The sequence below is a fragment of the Dermacentor andersoni genome, chromosome 1 (assembly GCF_023375885.2).
Source record: "Dermacentor andersoni chromosome 1, qqDerAnde1_hic_scaffold, whole genome shotgun sequence".
Taxonomy (NCBI): domain Eukaryota; kingdom Metazoa; phylum Arthropoda; class Arachnida; order Ixodida; family Ixodidae; genus Dermacentor; species Dermacentor andersoni.
In genome coordinates this window covers 238169400-238186553 of record NC_092814.1, presented here as the reverse complement: position 1 = coordinate 238186553, position 17154 = coordinate 238169400, and the positions used below count along the sequence as shown (strand labels likewise).

Here is a 17154-nt window from a genome sequence, read left to right as displayed (position 1 = left end):
CGTATTTGCATTCCTTTAAAACAATATGCGGTGCTGCAGTATCACAATTTTCTCGTTCAGTTCTCGTTTTCAATTGTTTCATTTTCACGGTGCTCCTAACAACTTAAAGCAACCGTTTCTCATTTACATGGTCCTCAGTTGATTGGACTTGCAGTTGCGAACGGCACTGCATGCATGTGTGAAATAAGGTAAGTAAACCTCATTCTTTAAAATCAGATGAAGTCCACACAAACTTTATATTTCACTTTGTTTAGAAATTAGTATATGTTTGATTTAATAGTTAAAGGTAATTTTTTGTCAAATATTCGTATTTAATTCTATACGGAAATTTCGGAATTCTATTCGGATTTTCTTTTTTTGCCATTCAAGGTGACAGCGAGATGCGCAGAGCTTCGAAGATCACGATTACCAGCCAGTAATTTGCTTTTCCTGTAAAGATAAACTTAGTAGCTAACATCGGAAGTAAGCACGCACATGGGAATTTATTGGCATGGCGTCTGCGGACAATTTGGAGCTTCGAAGAATATTGAAGCATCTACATGTCTCAGTGTGATCGTTATCCCTTGAGTCTCCACTAAGTGTGGTGAGAGAACACGCCGCAGTAACCCAGTGGTTATGACATTGCGCTACTGAGGTCGCGGGTTCGATCTCAGCCGCGGCGGAAGCATTCCGATGGTGGCCGAATGCAAGAACGCTCTTACACCGTGCATTGGGTGCACGTTAACGAACCCCAGGAGGTCAAAATTATTCCGTAGGCCCCCACTACGGCGTGCCTCATAATCAGATCGTGGTTTTGGCACGATCTGATTATAAGGCAGGGGTGAGAGGTCGGTTGATGATATTGAGGCGTCTGACGTATTGGCACTGAGAACACTTGCACAATGTGTGCTTCTGGTAGCAAGTCTTTTCATAGAGGCACGGGATTTCCTCCCCTTTTTTCGAAAAATCTGTAGGTTAAAACTGCCAGAAAAAACTCAAAAGGCGGAAAGTACAAATGTATTCATCGTTTTCTAAACTGATAGTTTTCAAGATGCAAGAAAAGTTGTAATGAGTAGCCATGTGAAATAAGGTGAGTCTCATACAATGACTTTTATTGCTCATAAATAGCTCATGAGCAAATTTTATTGGAAATTGTAGTGACGCCGCGGTTAGTTTGTCTTCTCTTCGCGTTCTTTCACTTTCAGTCTTCAGCGTGACGTTGACAGCGTGCACGGAAAAGTGCATAACACTTGAACAATATGACCAAAGTGTGCGAAAATGGTGCCATTCCAATTATTTACTCGTGAAAAATCTTCATTACTTACAGAAGCCAACAGAGAATGATCTACAAACGTTATCAACACGTATAGCTGATCGCATTCAGTGATGTGCTCTGTGCTGCATCGCCATTCCAGACCTAGGTTCTCCCGACAGCGATAACTTGTCCGCAATAATGTTTGCAGGTTATGAGCGAAATTTGTGGAATAAATAAAACGGAATGTCTGTGAGGTGCACTGATGATCAGCAATCCTTTCGTCGGCTTCCTTATGGTGATACATAGTTCTTCCAGCTGGAGACTCTGCAACAAAGAGTTTACTTCAAAAGAGTCTGCCGCTTCACTAGACATCTGGGGCTCGGTAGAGAAGAGGAAAGCAACTGGGCCCTGGCGCACAAGGCCTCTCAGTCACCAGAACGGTTCCCACGGCAATGGTCGCCGGCTAATTGTGACAGCGAATGAGAGAACCGAATGCACCACGCAATAATAGAAAGTTCCCACAAATTAAAAGCGTTGTGGATAACGGCCCCTATTCATACAAACCGACGAACCTTCGGTGCTGTTTTCCTCAATCGATCAGACTTCGTAGACAGTTCGCCCGCACGAAGCCAAGTGTTCGTTCACCTTGCCTGCCCTCTGTGCACTCTGCAAGAATTATTTCAAATTCGTGAGATGGCATACTTTTCTTTTTTCCTTTATTGTTCGTCATATAAAGGGGGAAACATCGATGAAAGAATACTTACCCTAAATTTCTGCACCAGAAAAGCAGCCTAAAAACAAGAGAGAGAGAGAGAGAGAAAAAAAAGAGGCAGAAATGCCATTAATAAAACGCAGTCTCAATTAGTGTTGCCTCAATTTTTCGTGCTTTTTATGCCGTAGAACCGAGTGCGGCGCCATGGGGGAGGGGTGTGAAATGGGGGGGGGTAGTAGTATAGTAGTAGGGAAGTGAAGCACTAAGGTGAGGAGGAAAAGGGTAAGCGATAGCTTTAAAAGACATTTCTGTTCTGAACTATACTGGCAATTTGTTATTATCCAAGCTACGTCCGAACACCCGGATAAACAAACAAATGATTGTGTTTGTGTCGTACTGCTATGTTATTTTCTCTCTTCCCTTCTTTCCGTCCTGAGCAGCAGGGGAAAATTCTTTTTTTTCAACTCTGGCCCCAATAGGTGGGCCCTCGTGCAGATGGTGCTTTGAAGGCGGTCTATAATTGAACTTCGATTACTCTATCTTTACTCTGTGTTGTTAACTATCTTCCTCACCTTATTATCCGACTCACAAGCGGCTTGCCGCCTGTTTCTAAATGGGACGGCACCCCAATCAATAATCAAAATTTTAGGCAATCAACTAGAAGGGCACCACACTATTATATGGTGTTCGGCACACGAGGGATTGCCATAGAACGCGAGGGCAGACCGTATTGCATGAGGATTAAACGTCCGAGCAACAGCATGGTACAGCGACGCCCGAATTCTCTTGATATCCTCTTACAGCCAAAACAGGAGCGGAGACGTTCTGCACATCCTCACTCGAATTTAAACAGCCAGCAAGAGAGGCTGGCGTCGTATTCAGACGAATACATACGCCAACCTGCACGACCTACACAGAATACACCCAAAGGTTGACTGACGAGTACCCGTGGCGCACAGACACACCCACACTAAAACGAATCACATGTGAGTGCCCCAATAGGCCGCCGCACAAAGACAGCCCCATAATACACAAACATCCACTAATGAGGAATAGGCAGCGGGAGGCGTGGCTTGCGGTCTAGGGCCGGGAAAACCAATTGGCTCTTCTGGACCAATCCCAGCGAGCCGCTCGTGCCAGTGGGGCCCAGGAATAGGGGCTCCAACCATCGTGCCTTATTTTATTTATTTTCAATAACGTTTTTACTCACTCACTCACTCCTCACCTCTTGACATTGATGTCACGATCGAAGCTGCGCAATTATTTGTTTTATTTGTGTGTGTGTGTTTTGTTTTTTGGTCTGTAGCTATGTAAAGACGCGAACTGTGTACATCATTGCAGTATTTAATAATATCGCGCAAACGTCGACTGCACGTCGTGTCAGTGGCTTTGTAGCGGCGAAGGGTGGCAGGATCGGTGACGCTATGCACAGGCGCCCAAGGCGATTTTCAGTTCACATGTATTCTGCTGCTGTGTTCGCTTCAGGAGTGCCTCTTGGCGCGCTAAAAGGGGAAATGAGAATAGGTGCAGATCAAAATGTTTCATCTGCAATTCGCTTTCCATTTCTAAAGCGAAGTTTTCTAGCATCTTCCTCCACTTTCGAGCAACAACCTAACTGCTATCGACGCTGCAGGTACCTCAAGACGGTGCGCTCCAACAACGCATGGAAATCGTACCGCAAGATATATATATATATATATATATATATAACGTATGGTCAATGGAGATGCCTTCCGTCACCACCGGCTAAAAGGAGGACAGACCATCAAGGAGTACTACGACGAGAAAAGACGACTTGGTGCTTTGGCCGACTTTAAAGAGTGCCATATTATCTGTGGGCTGACTGACGGTGTTCCTCCTAATGGGGAACTAGCGCAAGCCGGACTGTCTTTAATCTCACCACCAGGTAAAGACTTCCATAAAACAGGTGAGAAGACTTTCCTGCACTCGAACTCTCAGTACAATGCCAAGAGATCCACTTCTCTTCAGCAGACCGCAGCACTGAACTTTGAAATCTAGCCCGCGTGCGCCACGAAGTGAATGTTGATACTGCTCAACAGTTGTTTTTGCTCGACATTTTCATTGGCACAATGAACGTCCGCGCCGCGACGACGTGCATGCTCTTGAGACTGGGTCGGGAAAAGGGCAGAGCGATCTAGAATTTCACTAATACGCTTTAAAACTCTCATCAATGGAATACCAATCACTGCAACTCTTGATACAGGAGCAACGATTACTTGTATCAGTGAGGCTGTGTACAGGCAGCCCCGCCTTCAGTTGATGAGAGACTCTAGCATCACAGTTCAACACGTTACATCAAGTATTCAAACTTTGGGTGGCATAATCATTCAGTTGCAGACTGGAAACCTCACAAAGAAAATGTGCACGTGCTACAAGGCATGAAAACGCAGTTCATTCTTGGCCTAGACAGCGCCTCGTATTGCACTCTTTCTTTAAACTTAGAAAGCAAAACAGTTACACAAGCACGTGACATTTTGAACGCACACGATCAGAACCATGATGAACGCACTAAAGCTCTAATCAAGACCCTAAAATGGAGACTTTGGCAGAACGGCAAGATGCTGTACTCGAATGCCTTTTAAATAAATATGCAGATACCTTCTCGAAATCCCAGACGGATGTAGGGTGCATCTCTTTTGAGCAACACAAGATCACACCTACCAGTGCTGTTCCAATTCATCGAGCACCATACAGATGTGCGTAAGCATGCAAGGAAGAAGTAGAAAAACAAGTTGACATCCTTGTTAAGCAAGGTGTTGTGAGGCCTCACAAAACTGTTCCACAAAGCCACGAAATGGACGTGGACGAAAGCGTGCGAAGGAGACTTTTTGAACCTGAAAATGGGGGGAGGGGCGCTTAACTAAAGATCCAGTGCTTCGCATATACGACGGTTCAAGACCGTGTACTGTATACAGCGACGCATCTCGTGAAGGGATCGGTGCGGTGGTTAAGCAGCCAGATGACAAAGTCAGTGAACATCCTGTTGCCTATTATTCCCGTAAACAACTCAAGCACGAATTTAACTACGCCATCACAGAGAGAGAATGCGAGCCATTGTACATGCGATTGATAAGTGTCATTGTTATCTTCATGGGAAGCTGCGGTCACTCTTGTAACGGATCATTCTGCGCTACAGTGGCTGAAGAATGTCAAGAATCCTCAAGGTCGGATATTTCGGTGGTCGTTAAAGCTGTCAATGTATGAGGTGAACATTAAGCATCAGAAGCTGACTCACTTTCCAGAGCTCCTGCAAGTTAGCTTTTCTTACCCACCTATCTTCAGAAATGTAACGAGTGCCCCAAAGCGACGTACTCGCTAGAAAACGACATAGTCATTGTCAAAAAGAAAGGCCTGTGAAAGATATACGTGCCTTATAAACTACGCCCAACCATTCTCAGGAACGGTCATCAACATTTTCGACAGACCGGCGTGAAAGAAGACATTTTCGCTCTTTTCTCCACAATATTATTGGCCAAATAACCGATGTCGCCAACTACATTCGACATTGTGACACATGCCAGAAACGCGAGAAGACCAAAGCAAAAAAGTACGGATCACTTGAGTTACTACCTCCAGCTGAACAACCTTTTAATCTTCTTGCAATGTAGACCACTGAAGGATTTTTGGATACGGCTCATCAAAAAGATTCATCCACTTGGTTATTGACCATGCCACTCACTCACTATGTATTGGTGTTCGCTCCCAAAAATGAAAACAGCGATTCCTACATTTTATGTTTAAAAAGTATTTTTGCTGCCGAAAAACCACGGAATGCTGCCGGCAAACCACGAAAGTTTCTTTCAGATTGTGGAACAGGGTTCACAGCAGGAAAATGTAAGCAGTTCCTAAAGCGTAATATAATACATCAACTCTTCACCTCGTCTTACCATCCACAATTCAACGGTATGAACGAGCGGACAAATCAAACCATAGTCGCCAGACTTAAATGCAAAATCAAGGATGAACCACGGAAGTCTTGGACTAAGCTGTTCTCGATGTCATCGATGAATACAATAGAACGCCTCACGAAGTTACTGGTTACGCACCTCAGTACCTGTTGTATGGAATTACATTTTATCTGGCCATATTGAAAAACAAAACAAAACGAGATGAAACTGTTGAGAAAGCAAGGAAAACTGCGGTTAAGAACTAGCTCGCCTACCACAATAATAACAATGTAATCTATGATAGGAAGCTTATCCCGCATGACTTTCAAGTCGGTGACTCAGTACTTTACGAGACACCATGGCATCCCAACAAGGGCAAGTTGAGTTCCGTCATGGAAGGTCCTTACAAAATTCTACGCAAGGTATCACCAGTAGACTATGAGATCAACCACTTAGTGACGCCTTTAGGCAGAAACATCGACATTGTTCATGCCAGCAAATTTTTGCTTTATTTTGAACCTTCTGAAGTGATACTTTCTCGAAGAGAGGGAGAAACGTGTGACGATTGAAGGACACGATGGCTGGGGCGCTATAACGTAAAACTATTATAAACTTTTCTATTCCAATTCTGCAATCAGCCCTCTGCGATTGGTCAAAAACTTTTTTGGAGCACTCCCACTCCACCTGTCTGTCACGCGACGTCACGAAGAACGCCATAGCTTTCCATCTAATATGACGTGTACACACTGATTATACACGATTCGACCGAACAAAAGAAAACTAGTTATTTCTGATTCGGTACCTTTTCGGCATTAGCCCTCGGCTTTTGGTGAAAAGTTTTCGGGCGACACTCCCTTCACCTGCCTGTCACGCGACCTCACAAAACCGCATGAACTCACCGCGTCAAAGTGACGTGTACGCGTTAAAGATGCATTAATATGCCGAACAAGACTGAATTTTCTTCGGAATAGCGACAGGCTGCCCCGTTCCGAAAGGAATAAAAGATGGCTCCGCCGATCGCTCAGGCACTGGCTACTCGTACCTGATGGGGAGCATTGGTTTATTTGCGTATAATAATACTTTTTGCCTGGCCGTGTAACGTTTTCGAGTACTTTCGGCACGTTTACGATCTCGTTCTGCCAACTATTTCTTTGCTGAGGGTCCGTTTTAGCGTCATTCTTAAGCTTCCGTTGCATGCCGCCGCGATTGTCGATGAGCCACCGTAAGCTAAGTAAGACAAAGCGGACCAATCGCAGACGCGGGCACCACCCTTTTCATCCGGTTATCGATTTTCGGTGCAGTGGCTCGCCCGATCGAATCCTTCTCCACTTGAGCGTGCTCCTTGCCTCTTGTCAGTCAATTATATAAGACAACCCGCTCAGTGTAGGCAACGTTATTTGTTTTTCAAGCAAACAAAAGTGCCCTCCTATATATGAACGAGGAGAGCGTTTGATTGGTCTGTTCAGACAACCCTGCGGGTAACCGCCCGATGCTTGCGTCTGCGGTTACGCAAATTTGACGTCACGATATGGGAATAACAATATATTGCAATAGTTTTACGTTATAGGGCCCCTGGACAAACGGCAGACGAAGTGCGAGTGCTTAAGAATAAAGGTATGGCGTCTCAGCCACGGCACGTCTCTTGCTCCTGACGTCACACACACACACACACACACACACACACACACACACACACACACACACACACACACACACACACACACACACACACACACACACACACACACACACACACACACACACACACACACACACACACACACGCACGCACACACACACACACACACACGCACGCACACACACACACACACACACACACACACACACACACACACACACACACGCATATATATATATATATATATATATATATATATATATATATATATATATATATATATATATATATATATATGTATATATATATATATATATGTATATGTATATATACATATATATATATATATATATATATATATATATATATATATATATATATATATATATATATATATATATATATATATATATATATATATATATATATATATATATATATCATACGTTCGAAGGTGGCGGGCGCATTGCACAGACCGAACGGCATTACAGTGAATTCATACAAGCCGTCCGGTGTTACAAACGCAGTTTTAGAACAGTCAGCGTCAGCCACGGGCACCTACCAGTAGCCAGAGCGGAGATCTAAGGAGGAGAAAAACTCCGCTCCTTGCAAACAGTCAAGGGCGTCGTCGATACGAGGCAACGGTGTACATCCTTTCGGGTAATCTTGTTAAGCCTTCGATAATCCACGCAAAATCGTATGGTGCCGTCTTTCTTTTTAAGCTAGGAGGACTGGTGATGCCCAAGGACTACTAGAAGGCTGGATGACACCGCGATTGAGCATATCGTTCACCTGGTCATTGATAACGCGTCTTTCAGTCGCCGATACTCGGTAGGGACGCTGTCGAATGGGTGCATGGCTCCCAGTGTCGATAGTGTGCGAAACAGTCGTTGTGCGGCCGAGTGATGTTGCTTGGCAGTCAAAAGACGGAGAGAAGCCTTGGAGCAAGCGAAGAAGTTCGTCGCGCTGTGTGATCGTACTGGGAATAGCTGGCGTAAAAGAACGCGGCAGTGACTGAGGAGGCGATGCCTTGAGAGCGGCAACATAAGTGGAGTCGTCCATCGTGTCAAATATTGAAGATGAGGCCAGTGGCTCTGCTCTGCCAAGGCTTTCACAGCGGCGTAAAGTAATTGGTTCAGCCGATGGGTTTGAGACGCACATGAGAGAGGCGCCTGTTTTGAACTCGAGGACGGCGAACGGCAGTGGTAGTGAACGGCGGCGAACAAAGAGTTCGGACGGAGCGAAGAGTACTGTGCCGCCATCTACAGATTCGCAAGAGATACTGACAAGAGTGGAAGACCAGGCAGGTATAACGGTGTCTTCTGAAACAGCGATTTTGCGACAATGGTCCTTATGGTCAGTGATAATATCGGTCGAAAACTGAAACAGCTCGATTTCAGCGCGGGCGCAGTCAATGATCGCATGATGTGTGGAGAGAAAGTCCCAACCTAATATGATGTCGTGTGAACATGATGGCAACACGATGAATTCTATGATATAGAGGACCTCCTGAATGACGACACGAGCGGTGCAGGCGCCGGATGGCTCGACGTGCTGTGCGTTGGCAGTCCGAAGGGACAGTCCAGAAAGCGGCGTCGTCACTTTTCCTTTCTTGCGGCAAATACGGGCATCTATCGCTGAAAGTGCAGCGCCGGTGCCGACAAGTGCTAGCGTCAATGTTCCTTCTATTGCGACTTCAATAACGTTCTTCGGGGAAGTGTGAGGCCTTGTACATTTCGCTGACACCGCGGTTCTCGCCTCCTGAACTGCGATTTTTAGTTTTCCTGGCGCAAAGGGCTCGCTGCCGGTGCATGGGGGAAAGGGAGCGGCTGCGAGGAGAAGGTGAACGGCGAGCGGCGGAGAATGCGGTCTCGACGGCAGAAGGAGATTCAAAGGCGTCCGAATAGTTGCGGTGTTGTTGGAAACGTGGCGCATACGAACGCACATTGTTGGGACGTTCGGTGTAAGCAGGCGACAGTGACGTGCCACGTATCCAGCACGGCCACAATAAAACCAAATCGGACGGTTGTCTTCCGTGCGCCAATGGTCTTGAGGTCGTGCATAGTGCACCAGTGGACGGACTGGAGGGGATACGGGTGGGCGGAAATGTGGGCGAAGGGGGCCGTAGGTCTGTGGCGCAGGCCTCATCGCGACTTTGGCGTGCGTCAGAGGAGCGGCCGTCAGAGCCTGCTGAAGAGAAGGCGAAATGTGGTCGGCTACCTGCTCCTTGATGACAGATTGGAGAGCGGGCGCCAACGGAGTACTCGGCTGGCCGTGTGCAAGTGGAATCAAGGAAAGCTGACGAGCCACCTTTTCACGGACGAACTCTTTGATCTGTAGCAGCAGCGAAGTGTTATCCGGGGCAGCAGCCAAGCTCGGCATTGAAGTGGTCTGAGGTGTAGATTGGCGGGTGGCTACGCGTTGTTTGCGCAGTTCGTCGAAGCTTTGACACAGACTGACGAGTTCAGAGACTGTCGAGGGATTTTTCGCCAACAGCATCTGGAAGGCGTCGTCTTCAATGCCTTTTAAGATATGGCGGATCTTCTCGGCATCAGCCATTGCGACGTCAACGCGGTTGCAGAGGTCGACAACATCTTCTATATAGCTGGTAAATGTCTCCCCGCACTGTTGCGCACGGCCACGCAAACGTTGCTCGGCGCGAAGCTTGCGAACCGCGGGGCGCCCAAATACCTCTGTCACATTAGTCTTGAAGGCCGTCCACGTCGTCAGATCACGTTCGTGGTTGCGGTGACACACGCTGGCGACACCGCTCAAGTAAAACGACACGTAATTAAGTTTTTTGGTGTCGTCCCAGTGGTTGTGGATGCTCACCCGGTCGTAGTCAGCGAGCCAGTCTTCTACGTCATGGTCTTCGGTACCACTGAAGATGGGTGGGTCGCGCTGCCGCAACGGGCCGGGGCAGACCACGGTAGTGACCGGGGCAGCGGGTCGTGGTTGTGGTGGTCTTTCTTCCGGCATTATGAAGACGGGCTGCAGTGTCCGATTACGAAGTTCCAGAATTCTGGTTGTACCCAGCACCTCCACCAATTGTAAAGGGGGGTTTATTCGGCTCGTAGAGCAGCAGCGACAAACTCAGCACCAGCAGGTAGGGCGCTGCAGCCAGCGAACGAACTGGGTACGTGCCACGCGATGGCAACGGGGCTTTTCGTCACAATATATTTATAAAGCTGTTGTTTTCTTATCTTTCGCTCCATTTTACTGTCACCCCCCCCCCCTTTTTTTTTTCACCGGACGCAGTGCGGAATAATAAGAATGCTCCACCATCTCATTAAAGGGGTCCTGAACCACCCCTCGGGCTTGGTGAAATAAACATAGTCCGTGGATAGCATACGCTGTTGTGAATATCTCAGCCAAGTTTTGCAGTCGTGCGCGGCGCGTGGAGCTCGTCACCTTTTTCTCAAACGCTCTCTCTTCAACAGAAGCCTGCTCCTAACTCTTTTCTGGACACCCTATTTTGGAATACGGGTGCTTTTTTTTCTCTCAGCTGCACCAAATTTTTGAAAGATTGCCGAAGGCAGACATCACGATACTAACCCTTGATCTAAATTACTCGATGAAGCGGCCATTACTTCTGTGAGAAATGAAAATGTTTAATTGGATAATTAACGTAATTACTATAATTACCTTTTAATTAGTTACTTTACGCCACAATCCAATCTGCTTAGTTCGCACGGCGTATCCACTTGGAACGAATTCTCTGGACAGCACCACTTCCGAGATATTAATTTTCAAAGTGTCCGACGAAATGCATTGGCGTTCCAGTTACATTTAAAGAAACCGTTGTTTTATGCATTGAAGCACAAAAGTAACTGGAACACCAGTGCATTTCGACGGACACTTTGGAAATTAATATTTCGAGAATTAGTTCCAAGTGGGTACGCTGTGCGAACTCAGCGGCTATAATTCGTAGATCGCCATATGGGCGAAAAGTAATTAATGAAGAAGGTAATTAGTGCAATTACGATAATTATTCAATTGAAAGTTTTGATTCCTTGTAGGAGTAATGGCCGCCTCATCGAGTAATTTAGATCGAAGGTTAGAATTGTGCTATCAGCCATAGGCAATCTTTAAAAAAATTGGTGCAGCTAAAGAAAAGCACCCTGTAATAAAGGAGGAATAAAACATCTTTACGAATATTGCTCGTGCAAGGTAGCAATTTGAGACGCTTGGCGCATTAGCCCGCGTAGCATATCAACAATTTACTTATAAAAAAAGTCGCAGTTTCGCCAGAAAGGCGAAGCATCGATTGCGATAGCAAATTAGTAGACAGCCATAATAAGTAAGGATAGTAGCTTTATCGGCCATATAAACTTGTAAGCACTCGCTTACTAACTAAATTAACTAGCATGGTGTCAGCACGCACAGGCAAACAAACGGGCACACATCACAATCGGTGACCGAGGACACTCGTTGTCAAAACGTTGGCGTGAGGAAGCGCGGCAGCAGCAGCGAGCGAAGTGACATTCGTGCAGTCTGTCGCTTCAACGCAAACTAAGCGGCGAGAACACAGCACACGCAAACCTACGAGCCATCGGCCCACATAGACTGTGCCCCCAAAGCAGATCGCCTTCAAGATAAAGACCGCGCGACCGCGCCATGCGCAGTTCCATGCTGCCGAAGTACAACGCCCCCTCCCCCCTACCTCCCCTTCCCCCGGATTCCTTGCGCGCGACGGAAGACGGCGCGCTTCCTCCCCGCTTTCCTCTCTACGCGAGCGTGATTGAGCCGTGATCGTCGGCTCACTCGCGCACGCTTTCAGTCGCACATACGGCATACGGCGCGCGGCGACAGTGTTATCGCTCTTGGACATTAGACGGAACATCACGGCGACGGCGATGCCGATGGCAGATATGCGCCTGGAGTGTCCATGTAATTGCTATCGCAATAAAGGTGTCCGCCACGCATCTTCTAGCTGACGTTGAAGAGAGGAATCACGGGACGCGTTCGTCGCCGAAATTCGCTACGCGTCTCTCACCATGCTGTGACGCGTTTAGACAAGGTAGAGCACGTCCTGTCTTGTGAATCAGCACTTTTTAATGTTGAATAAAACTTCCACTCGTTCCGCAAGGTCCACCATGGTGGCCGAGGGACGCGTTCGTCACTGAAATCTGCAGGGCGCCTCTCGTCGAAATGCGCCATTTTGCCTTGCTGGCTCATGAAAGGTTCGCGTAAACCGATTCCCACGGTGCGTCGGATATGTGTATGTTTTTTCTTCGTGTCACTGGAACTCGCGCTTGCGCCAGGGAATAAAGATTAAAAAATCTGCCTCCATTCCAGCCTGTGAAAGCGGATGAACAGCGAAGCTGTTGACGACGTTAGACGAGCACGACCGACGTTAGACAAGCACCACCACCACCACCAGCGAAGTACGCCACGTGCGCGCGCACGTGTGTGCAGCATACATACTCATTCTTATAGGCCCTCCGCCAAGCGCAAGTGTGTTATTGAATTGAATTTCTCAAAGTGAATTGCGTCAGAAAAGTCGTAAGGTACGACTACGCACAAGCTGCAGACATGATAGCTTGGTATTGTAATTCGAATATACGAGAATAACGGTATTGTCGCGTGACAATATCGCCGGATGACGTAATCTGATGACGCCATCACGTGAAACGTGACATCCGGGATGGCGTGTTCGTCAAGTGATTATGTCACCTGATGACGTCATGCGATACCTCTTGGAGAAGCAGCACACTGTGCGCACCTTCGCACAATCTCCGGAATCGGCCCACATTTTTCTGTGAGCGCTACGCACGCGGACACGAAAAATCCCGACCAACTAGGGGCTGACGACTACGCTGTAAAAGGAAAGGAAATTGATGAGTGCGTGTGAGGTGGTCATAAAAAAAGATGTAGAAACGACGAAAGAAATTGTGAATACCTGTAGCTGCGTGGCCTGGCTATGTGTGGCGGTGTGCGGCGGGGCCTCGCGGATAACAAAGGCGTGTGCAAGCCTGAAGCGAACAGCGCAGCAGACACCATTCGAAGGGGAAAATGTCTTGCGCGCTTGCGCATACTGCCGCTGATGTAGCCGCTTCTAGTCGTTATAAGACGCTGACGTGCCGCGCGGTCGATGCCGTTGATGCTCGCGCGATATCATTAAAAAATTGCGATGGTGTACTTGTCAACTGATCTGTCGCCCTTTCGTACGTCTTTAAAGCTGTTTACTTTCTTGCTACTTCTGGCAAGCCGTCCAAGTTAGAGGCTAATAAATGGCTCAGCCAAAGTTATTCCGCGATGCTGTGTAAAGCGATAACATGAAAGCATTCTGCGTTGGCATAGCAACCTACTAACCATTTGCTGGCGCCGCCTCGCAGGCATTGACAGCTGGTCGCAGAGCCATTGGTAGTTGAGTTGCTTCTGGGATCTTCGGAAAAAAGCGTTTTTCAGGTCGATCATGACGTTTTTCTCCTGCAAATTAATGAAAATAAACATCCACGCACGACGCTAGCACAGTGTTTCATCTTAGTTTCCGGTCGCACCGAGAAATGACGCAATATTAATTAGTGATACTCAGTGGCGATAGTTGTAACTTCGTGTTTGTACTGCGGCGCTACGCTGTCGAAGCATGCGTGGCTACAAGAAAAGAAACAGCATTTATTTTCCGAATATAGTGACAGATGCCTATAAGGGAATGCTCTGTAATAAACTTCTGCCTTAAATGTTATATATATATATATATATATATATATATATATATATATATATATATATATATATATATATATATATTTATATATATATATATATATACACGCGCACACACACACACACACGCCTTTACAGCTATGCTGTGATTTACAGCCAATTTTATTCTGTATTTACAACTTGAAAATAGAAGCACTGTTCAAGTGTACATTAGTTTCCCCGACCTATCCATTTGAGCGAATATATCCTGTTACGACATAATTCGCGAACAATCATGGCAAAGTGGAGGCTCAATTTAAGAAAACTGTCAATCACAGACGCCAGTACGCAAAGCTAAAAGGAGCACTGGGGATTCGAAGTATGTTTCTTTTTTCGAATTTGTTGTGGAACATTAATTCCGCATTTGTTAATATTCGTAACAAAGAGAACAAGAGAAAAGTGGAAGAAAGGACTACATGGACGCTGCAGTTATTCGAACCCACAACCTTAGCATGCCATGCCGCACCGAACATGCGTAGGTTGTGGGTTCGGATCTCGTTTATGGCGTGTCGATTTTCGATGCCCTTTTGTACAGTTCGCTTTATTTCGAATATTAGAAAACGCAAAATTGTTTCTCCACTTTAAATTAACAAAAGAAAACACTAATTTTTCAGTGTCTCTATAGTGACTGCAGTGATTGTAAGGTATACAGTGACCATGATGACGTCAGGCACCTTAGTAAAGATATGTTAAGAGGCAGCGGATGAGAGGTAAAATTTTTGATGGCAGGACTGAGAACTATAAAGCAACATGCATTACCGTTGCAGTCAGCTTCCTTGCGAAGCAAGACCAAAATCTTGCACGGTCTGGGTCTTCATCGTTTCCTGTAAAATGCAGTTTTCCAACACGTCATGCGCTGCACAGCATATCACTACATTGCACGAATTAAAAGCGCGATACCAGTGGTAAGTTCATTCTTCCTGTAGAACTTTTATACGTCTTTGAAGGGAACAGCTCAAAAGACGGGACAAGCGAGTGGCAAAATCATACACACACAGCACTAGCTGTGTGTGTGTGATTAAGACCTAACCGCAGTAAATTTTATACATATTTGTGGCTGATCCTATTCCACATGCAGAATTTTGCCTCACGGTGCCTAGCGGCGCGGCCAATTGCCCCACATATGCTGTAGGCAAAATTATGTGGATGACTCGCATACATCGCGGATAAAATGTGACTACAGTCTCTCGTGGATGCGACTAGGAGACGTCTCCAAGACAAGGCGTTGAGTGCAGCGACGTTGGCTTTCATTATTTTAATTCTTTAAAGCAGGAAAGTAGCTGACACAAGCTAGCAGGTGGAACAAAAATAAAGAAAAAGTAGAAGGCAGCGGATTGCAGTTGCCAAGCGAAACGTACGCACTAAACAAGTCTGTGCTATATTTTTTCTTTCTCGTTCACACAACAGCAGCCCAACGGGCAGGGGGCAGAGGTACGGGTGAAGGGACAAACCTTTGGCCAGCACTTTAGAGCGTTTCAGCATAATGCTACCGTTCTTACTCAACCGCTGACGCCCCGCATCCAGCTGGGTGCCAATCAGGGGCGGTAAGTGTAAAACGGTAACACCTTATGCTGAAACGCTCTATTTATATTGACTGGTCGGAGCTCGTGACCCCATTGGTCTCAATATGCCATTGTGTGACTCTAATCTGAAGGTACCCTTAGACAAACTGGACAAAAAACGGCGCCGCAAATGGTAGAGTAAGCGTTAAAAACTCGCCAACGGCGCAGTTTTAGTCCGCGTATAACACTTTGCTGGTGAGCGCAGCGTGTGATGGAACGCAACGCGGTGAATTCGCCGAGACTACCAGTCGTTCAGAGAACGTACTGACCACAGAGTGTGAATCCTGCGTGTAGTTCGCGTGCCCCGCGAGGTTTGATCGACGGCAACACTCACCGCAGGGCCCTGCGTTCGTCGCCGCAATGAGTGCCAGGACCACGAGGAGCGCGCCGCGCGATGACATGCTGAAAGACTGGCGCGGCGGAAGCCGTTCGGGGCCTTTATATGGGAGGCCTCGAATGGGGTCACACCTCTGTTCGCTCCCATCGCCGGAACGGCTGTCAAAACAAGGCCTCCGCAACTGCTGCCCCCACCTCCTTGCAGCCTGTTGCTGCGCTGCAGGACAGTGTCCGTGACTATCAGCATGGATGCTTTCGCAAAACCCGTGCATGCGGCCAAAACTGCACTCTTTCTGATGCGAATCATCAATGCTGCCCGAAGTAGGTATTGTGGAAAAGGGGATTGGACGTGCAATTAACTGCTCCACATCTTAGGAGACATACGCGGCTGCGTCTGTTTTCATTTCTTTTGTGTGCGTATTCAGAGTTTTCAAATTTCTATTTACTAGAAATGTACTAGCTGCTGCGACCCAGTACGCCTTCAGTTTTCATATTCGTGATGTTTTCTTCCAAGGACCACTAATTTTTAAGAAGGTGACAGACTATAAAACAATTGTGGGCTTTAACCCCTTACCGCATGGCGTATGATATATGCATGCGCAAATTATAGATAATCGATTCTTTAAAACTGAAGACAACTTGGTCTTTGTGGAGTGTGTCCTTAGTATGTCACATTGTCACACTGTAGAGCCCTCGCATGCAAACCTCCACTGTGCAAGGATGAGCTGTCTCATTCTTACAAATCCAACCTTCGTATGTGGCCATTGCCGGAGGAAGGTGCGTCTTTCTGGTCTCTTCCAGTCCGTCACGCTGTCATATGAGATGCTTATGGTACTAGCCTTATCTGCGGAGCAATTGCTGCAATGCGTGTTTTGTGGTGTTGGGAGACCTTTCTTTCTTATACGCAGTGAACTGTACTACCATTTTGTCACCTCGTTTTCATTGATTGAGATGCCAGTTCATGCGCTTGTGACTGTGAATCGGGCTTCACGAGGTATCTTTAGCGTATAACATTATCAAGTAAAATTAGTCAAGAAGAAACAGGCCAACCTAGA

General features: G+C 46.6%; 1 protein-coding gene across 1 annotated transcript; it reads right to left on the bottom strand.

The window, feature by feature from the left end:
- Positions 1-1084: 1084 nt before the first annotated feature.
- Positions 1085-16194, bottom strand: LOC126547775 (uncharacterized). The gene is made up of 6 exons (XM_055063314.2): positions 16098-16194; positions 14961-15025; positions 13809-13925; positions 1999-2025; positions 1807-1900; positions 1085-1558 (listed from the first exon to the last, which is right to left on the bottom strand). The coding sequence occupies exons 1-5, from the start codon at positions 16162-16164 to the stop codon at positions 1832-1834; spliced, it is 345 nt and encodes a 114-aa protein (XP_054919289.1). The 5' UTR covers positions 16165-16194; the 3' UTR covers positions 1085-1558; positions 1807-1831.
- Positions 16195-17154: the final 960 nt, after the last annotated feature.

Bases quoted from the DNA above. Each gene is read 5' to 3' on its own strand.
- LOC126547775 (XM_055063314.2), bottom strand. From the start codon at position 16,164: ATGTCATCGCGCGGCGCGCTCCTCGTGGTCCTGGCACTCATTGCGGCG. The intron at 15,026-16,097 runs GTGAGTGTTGCC...TGCATTTTACAG, and splicing joins GACGAACGCAGGGCCCTGCG to GAAACGATGAAGACCCAGAC. The intron at 2,026-13,808 runs GTTAGTAGGTTG...TCTTGTTTTTAG, and splicing joins CGAGGCGGCGCCAGCAAATG to GCTGCTTTTCTGGTGCAGAA.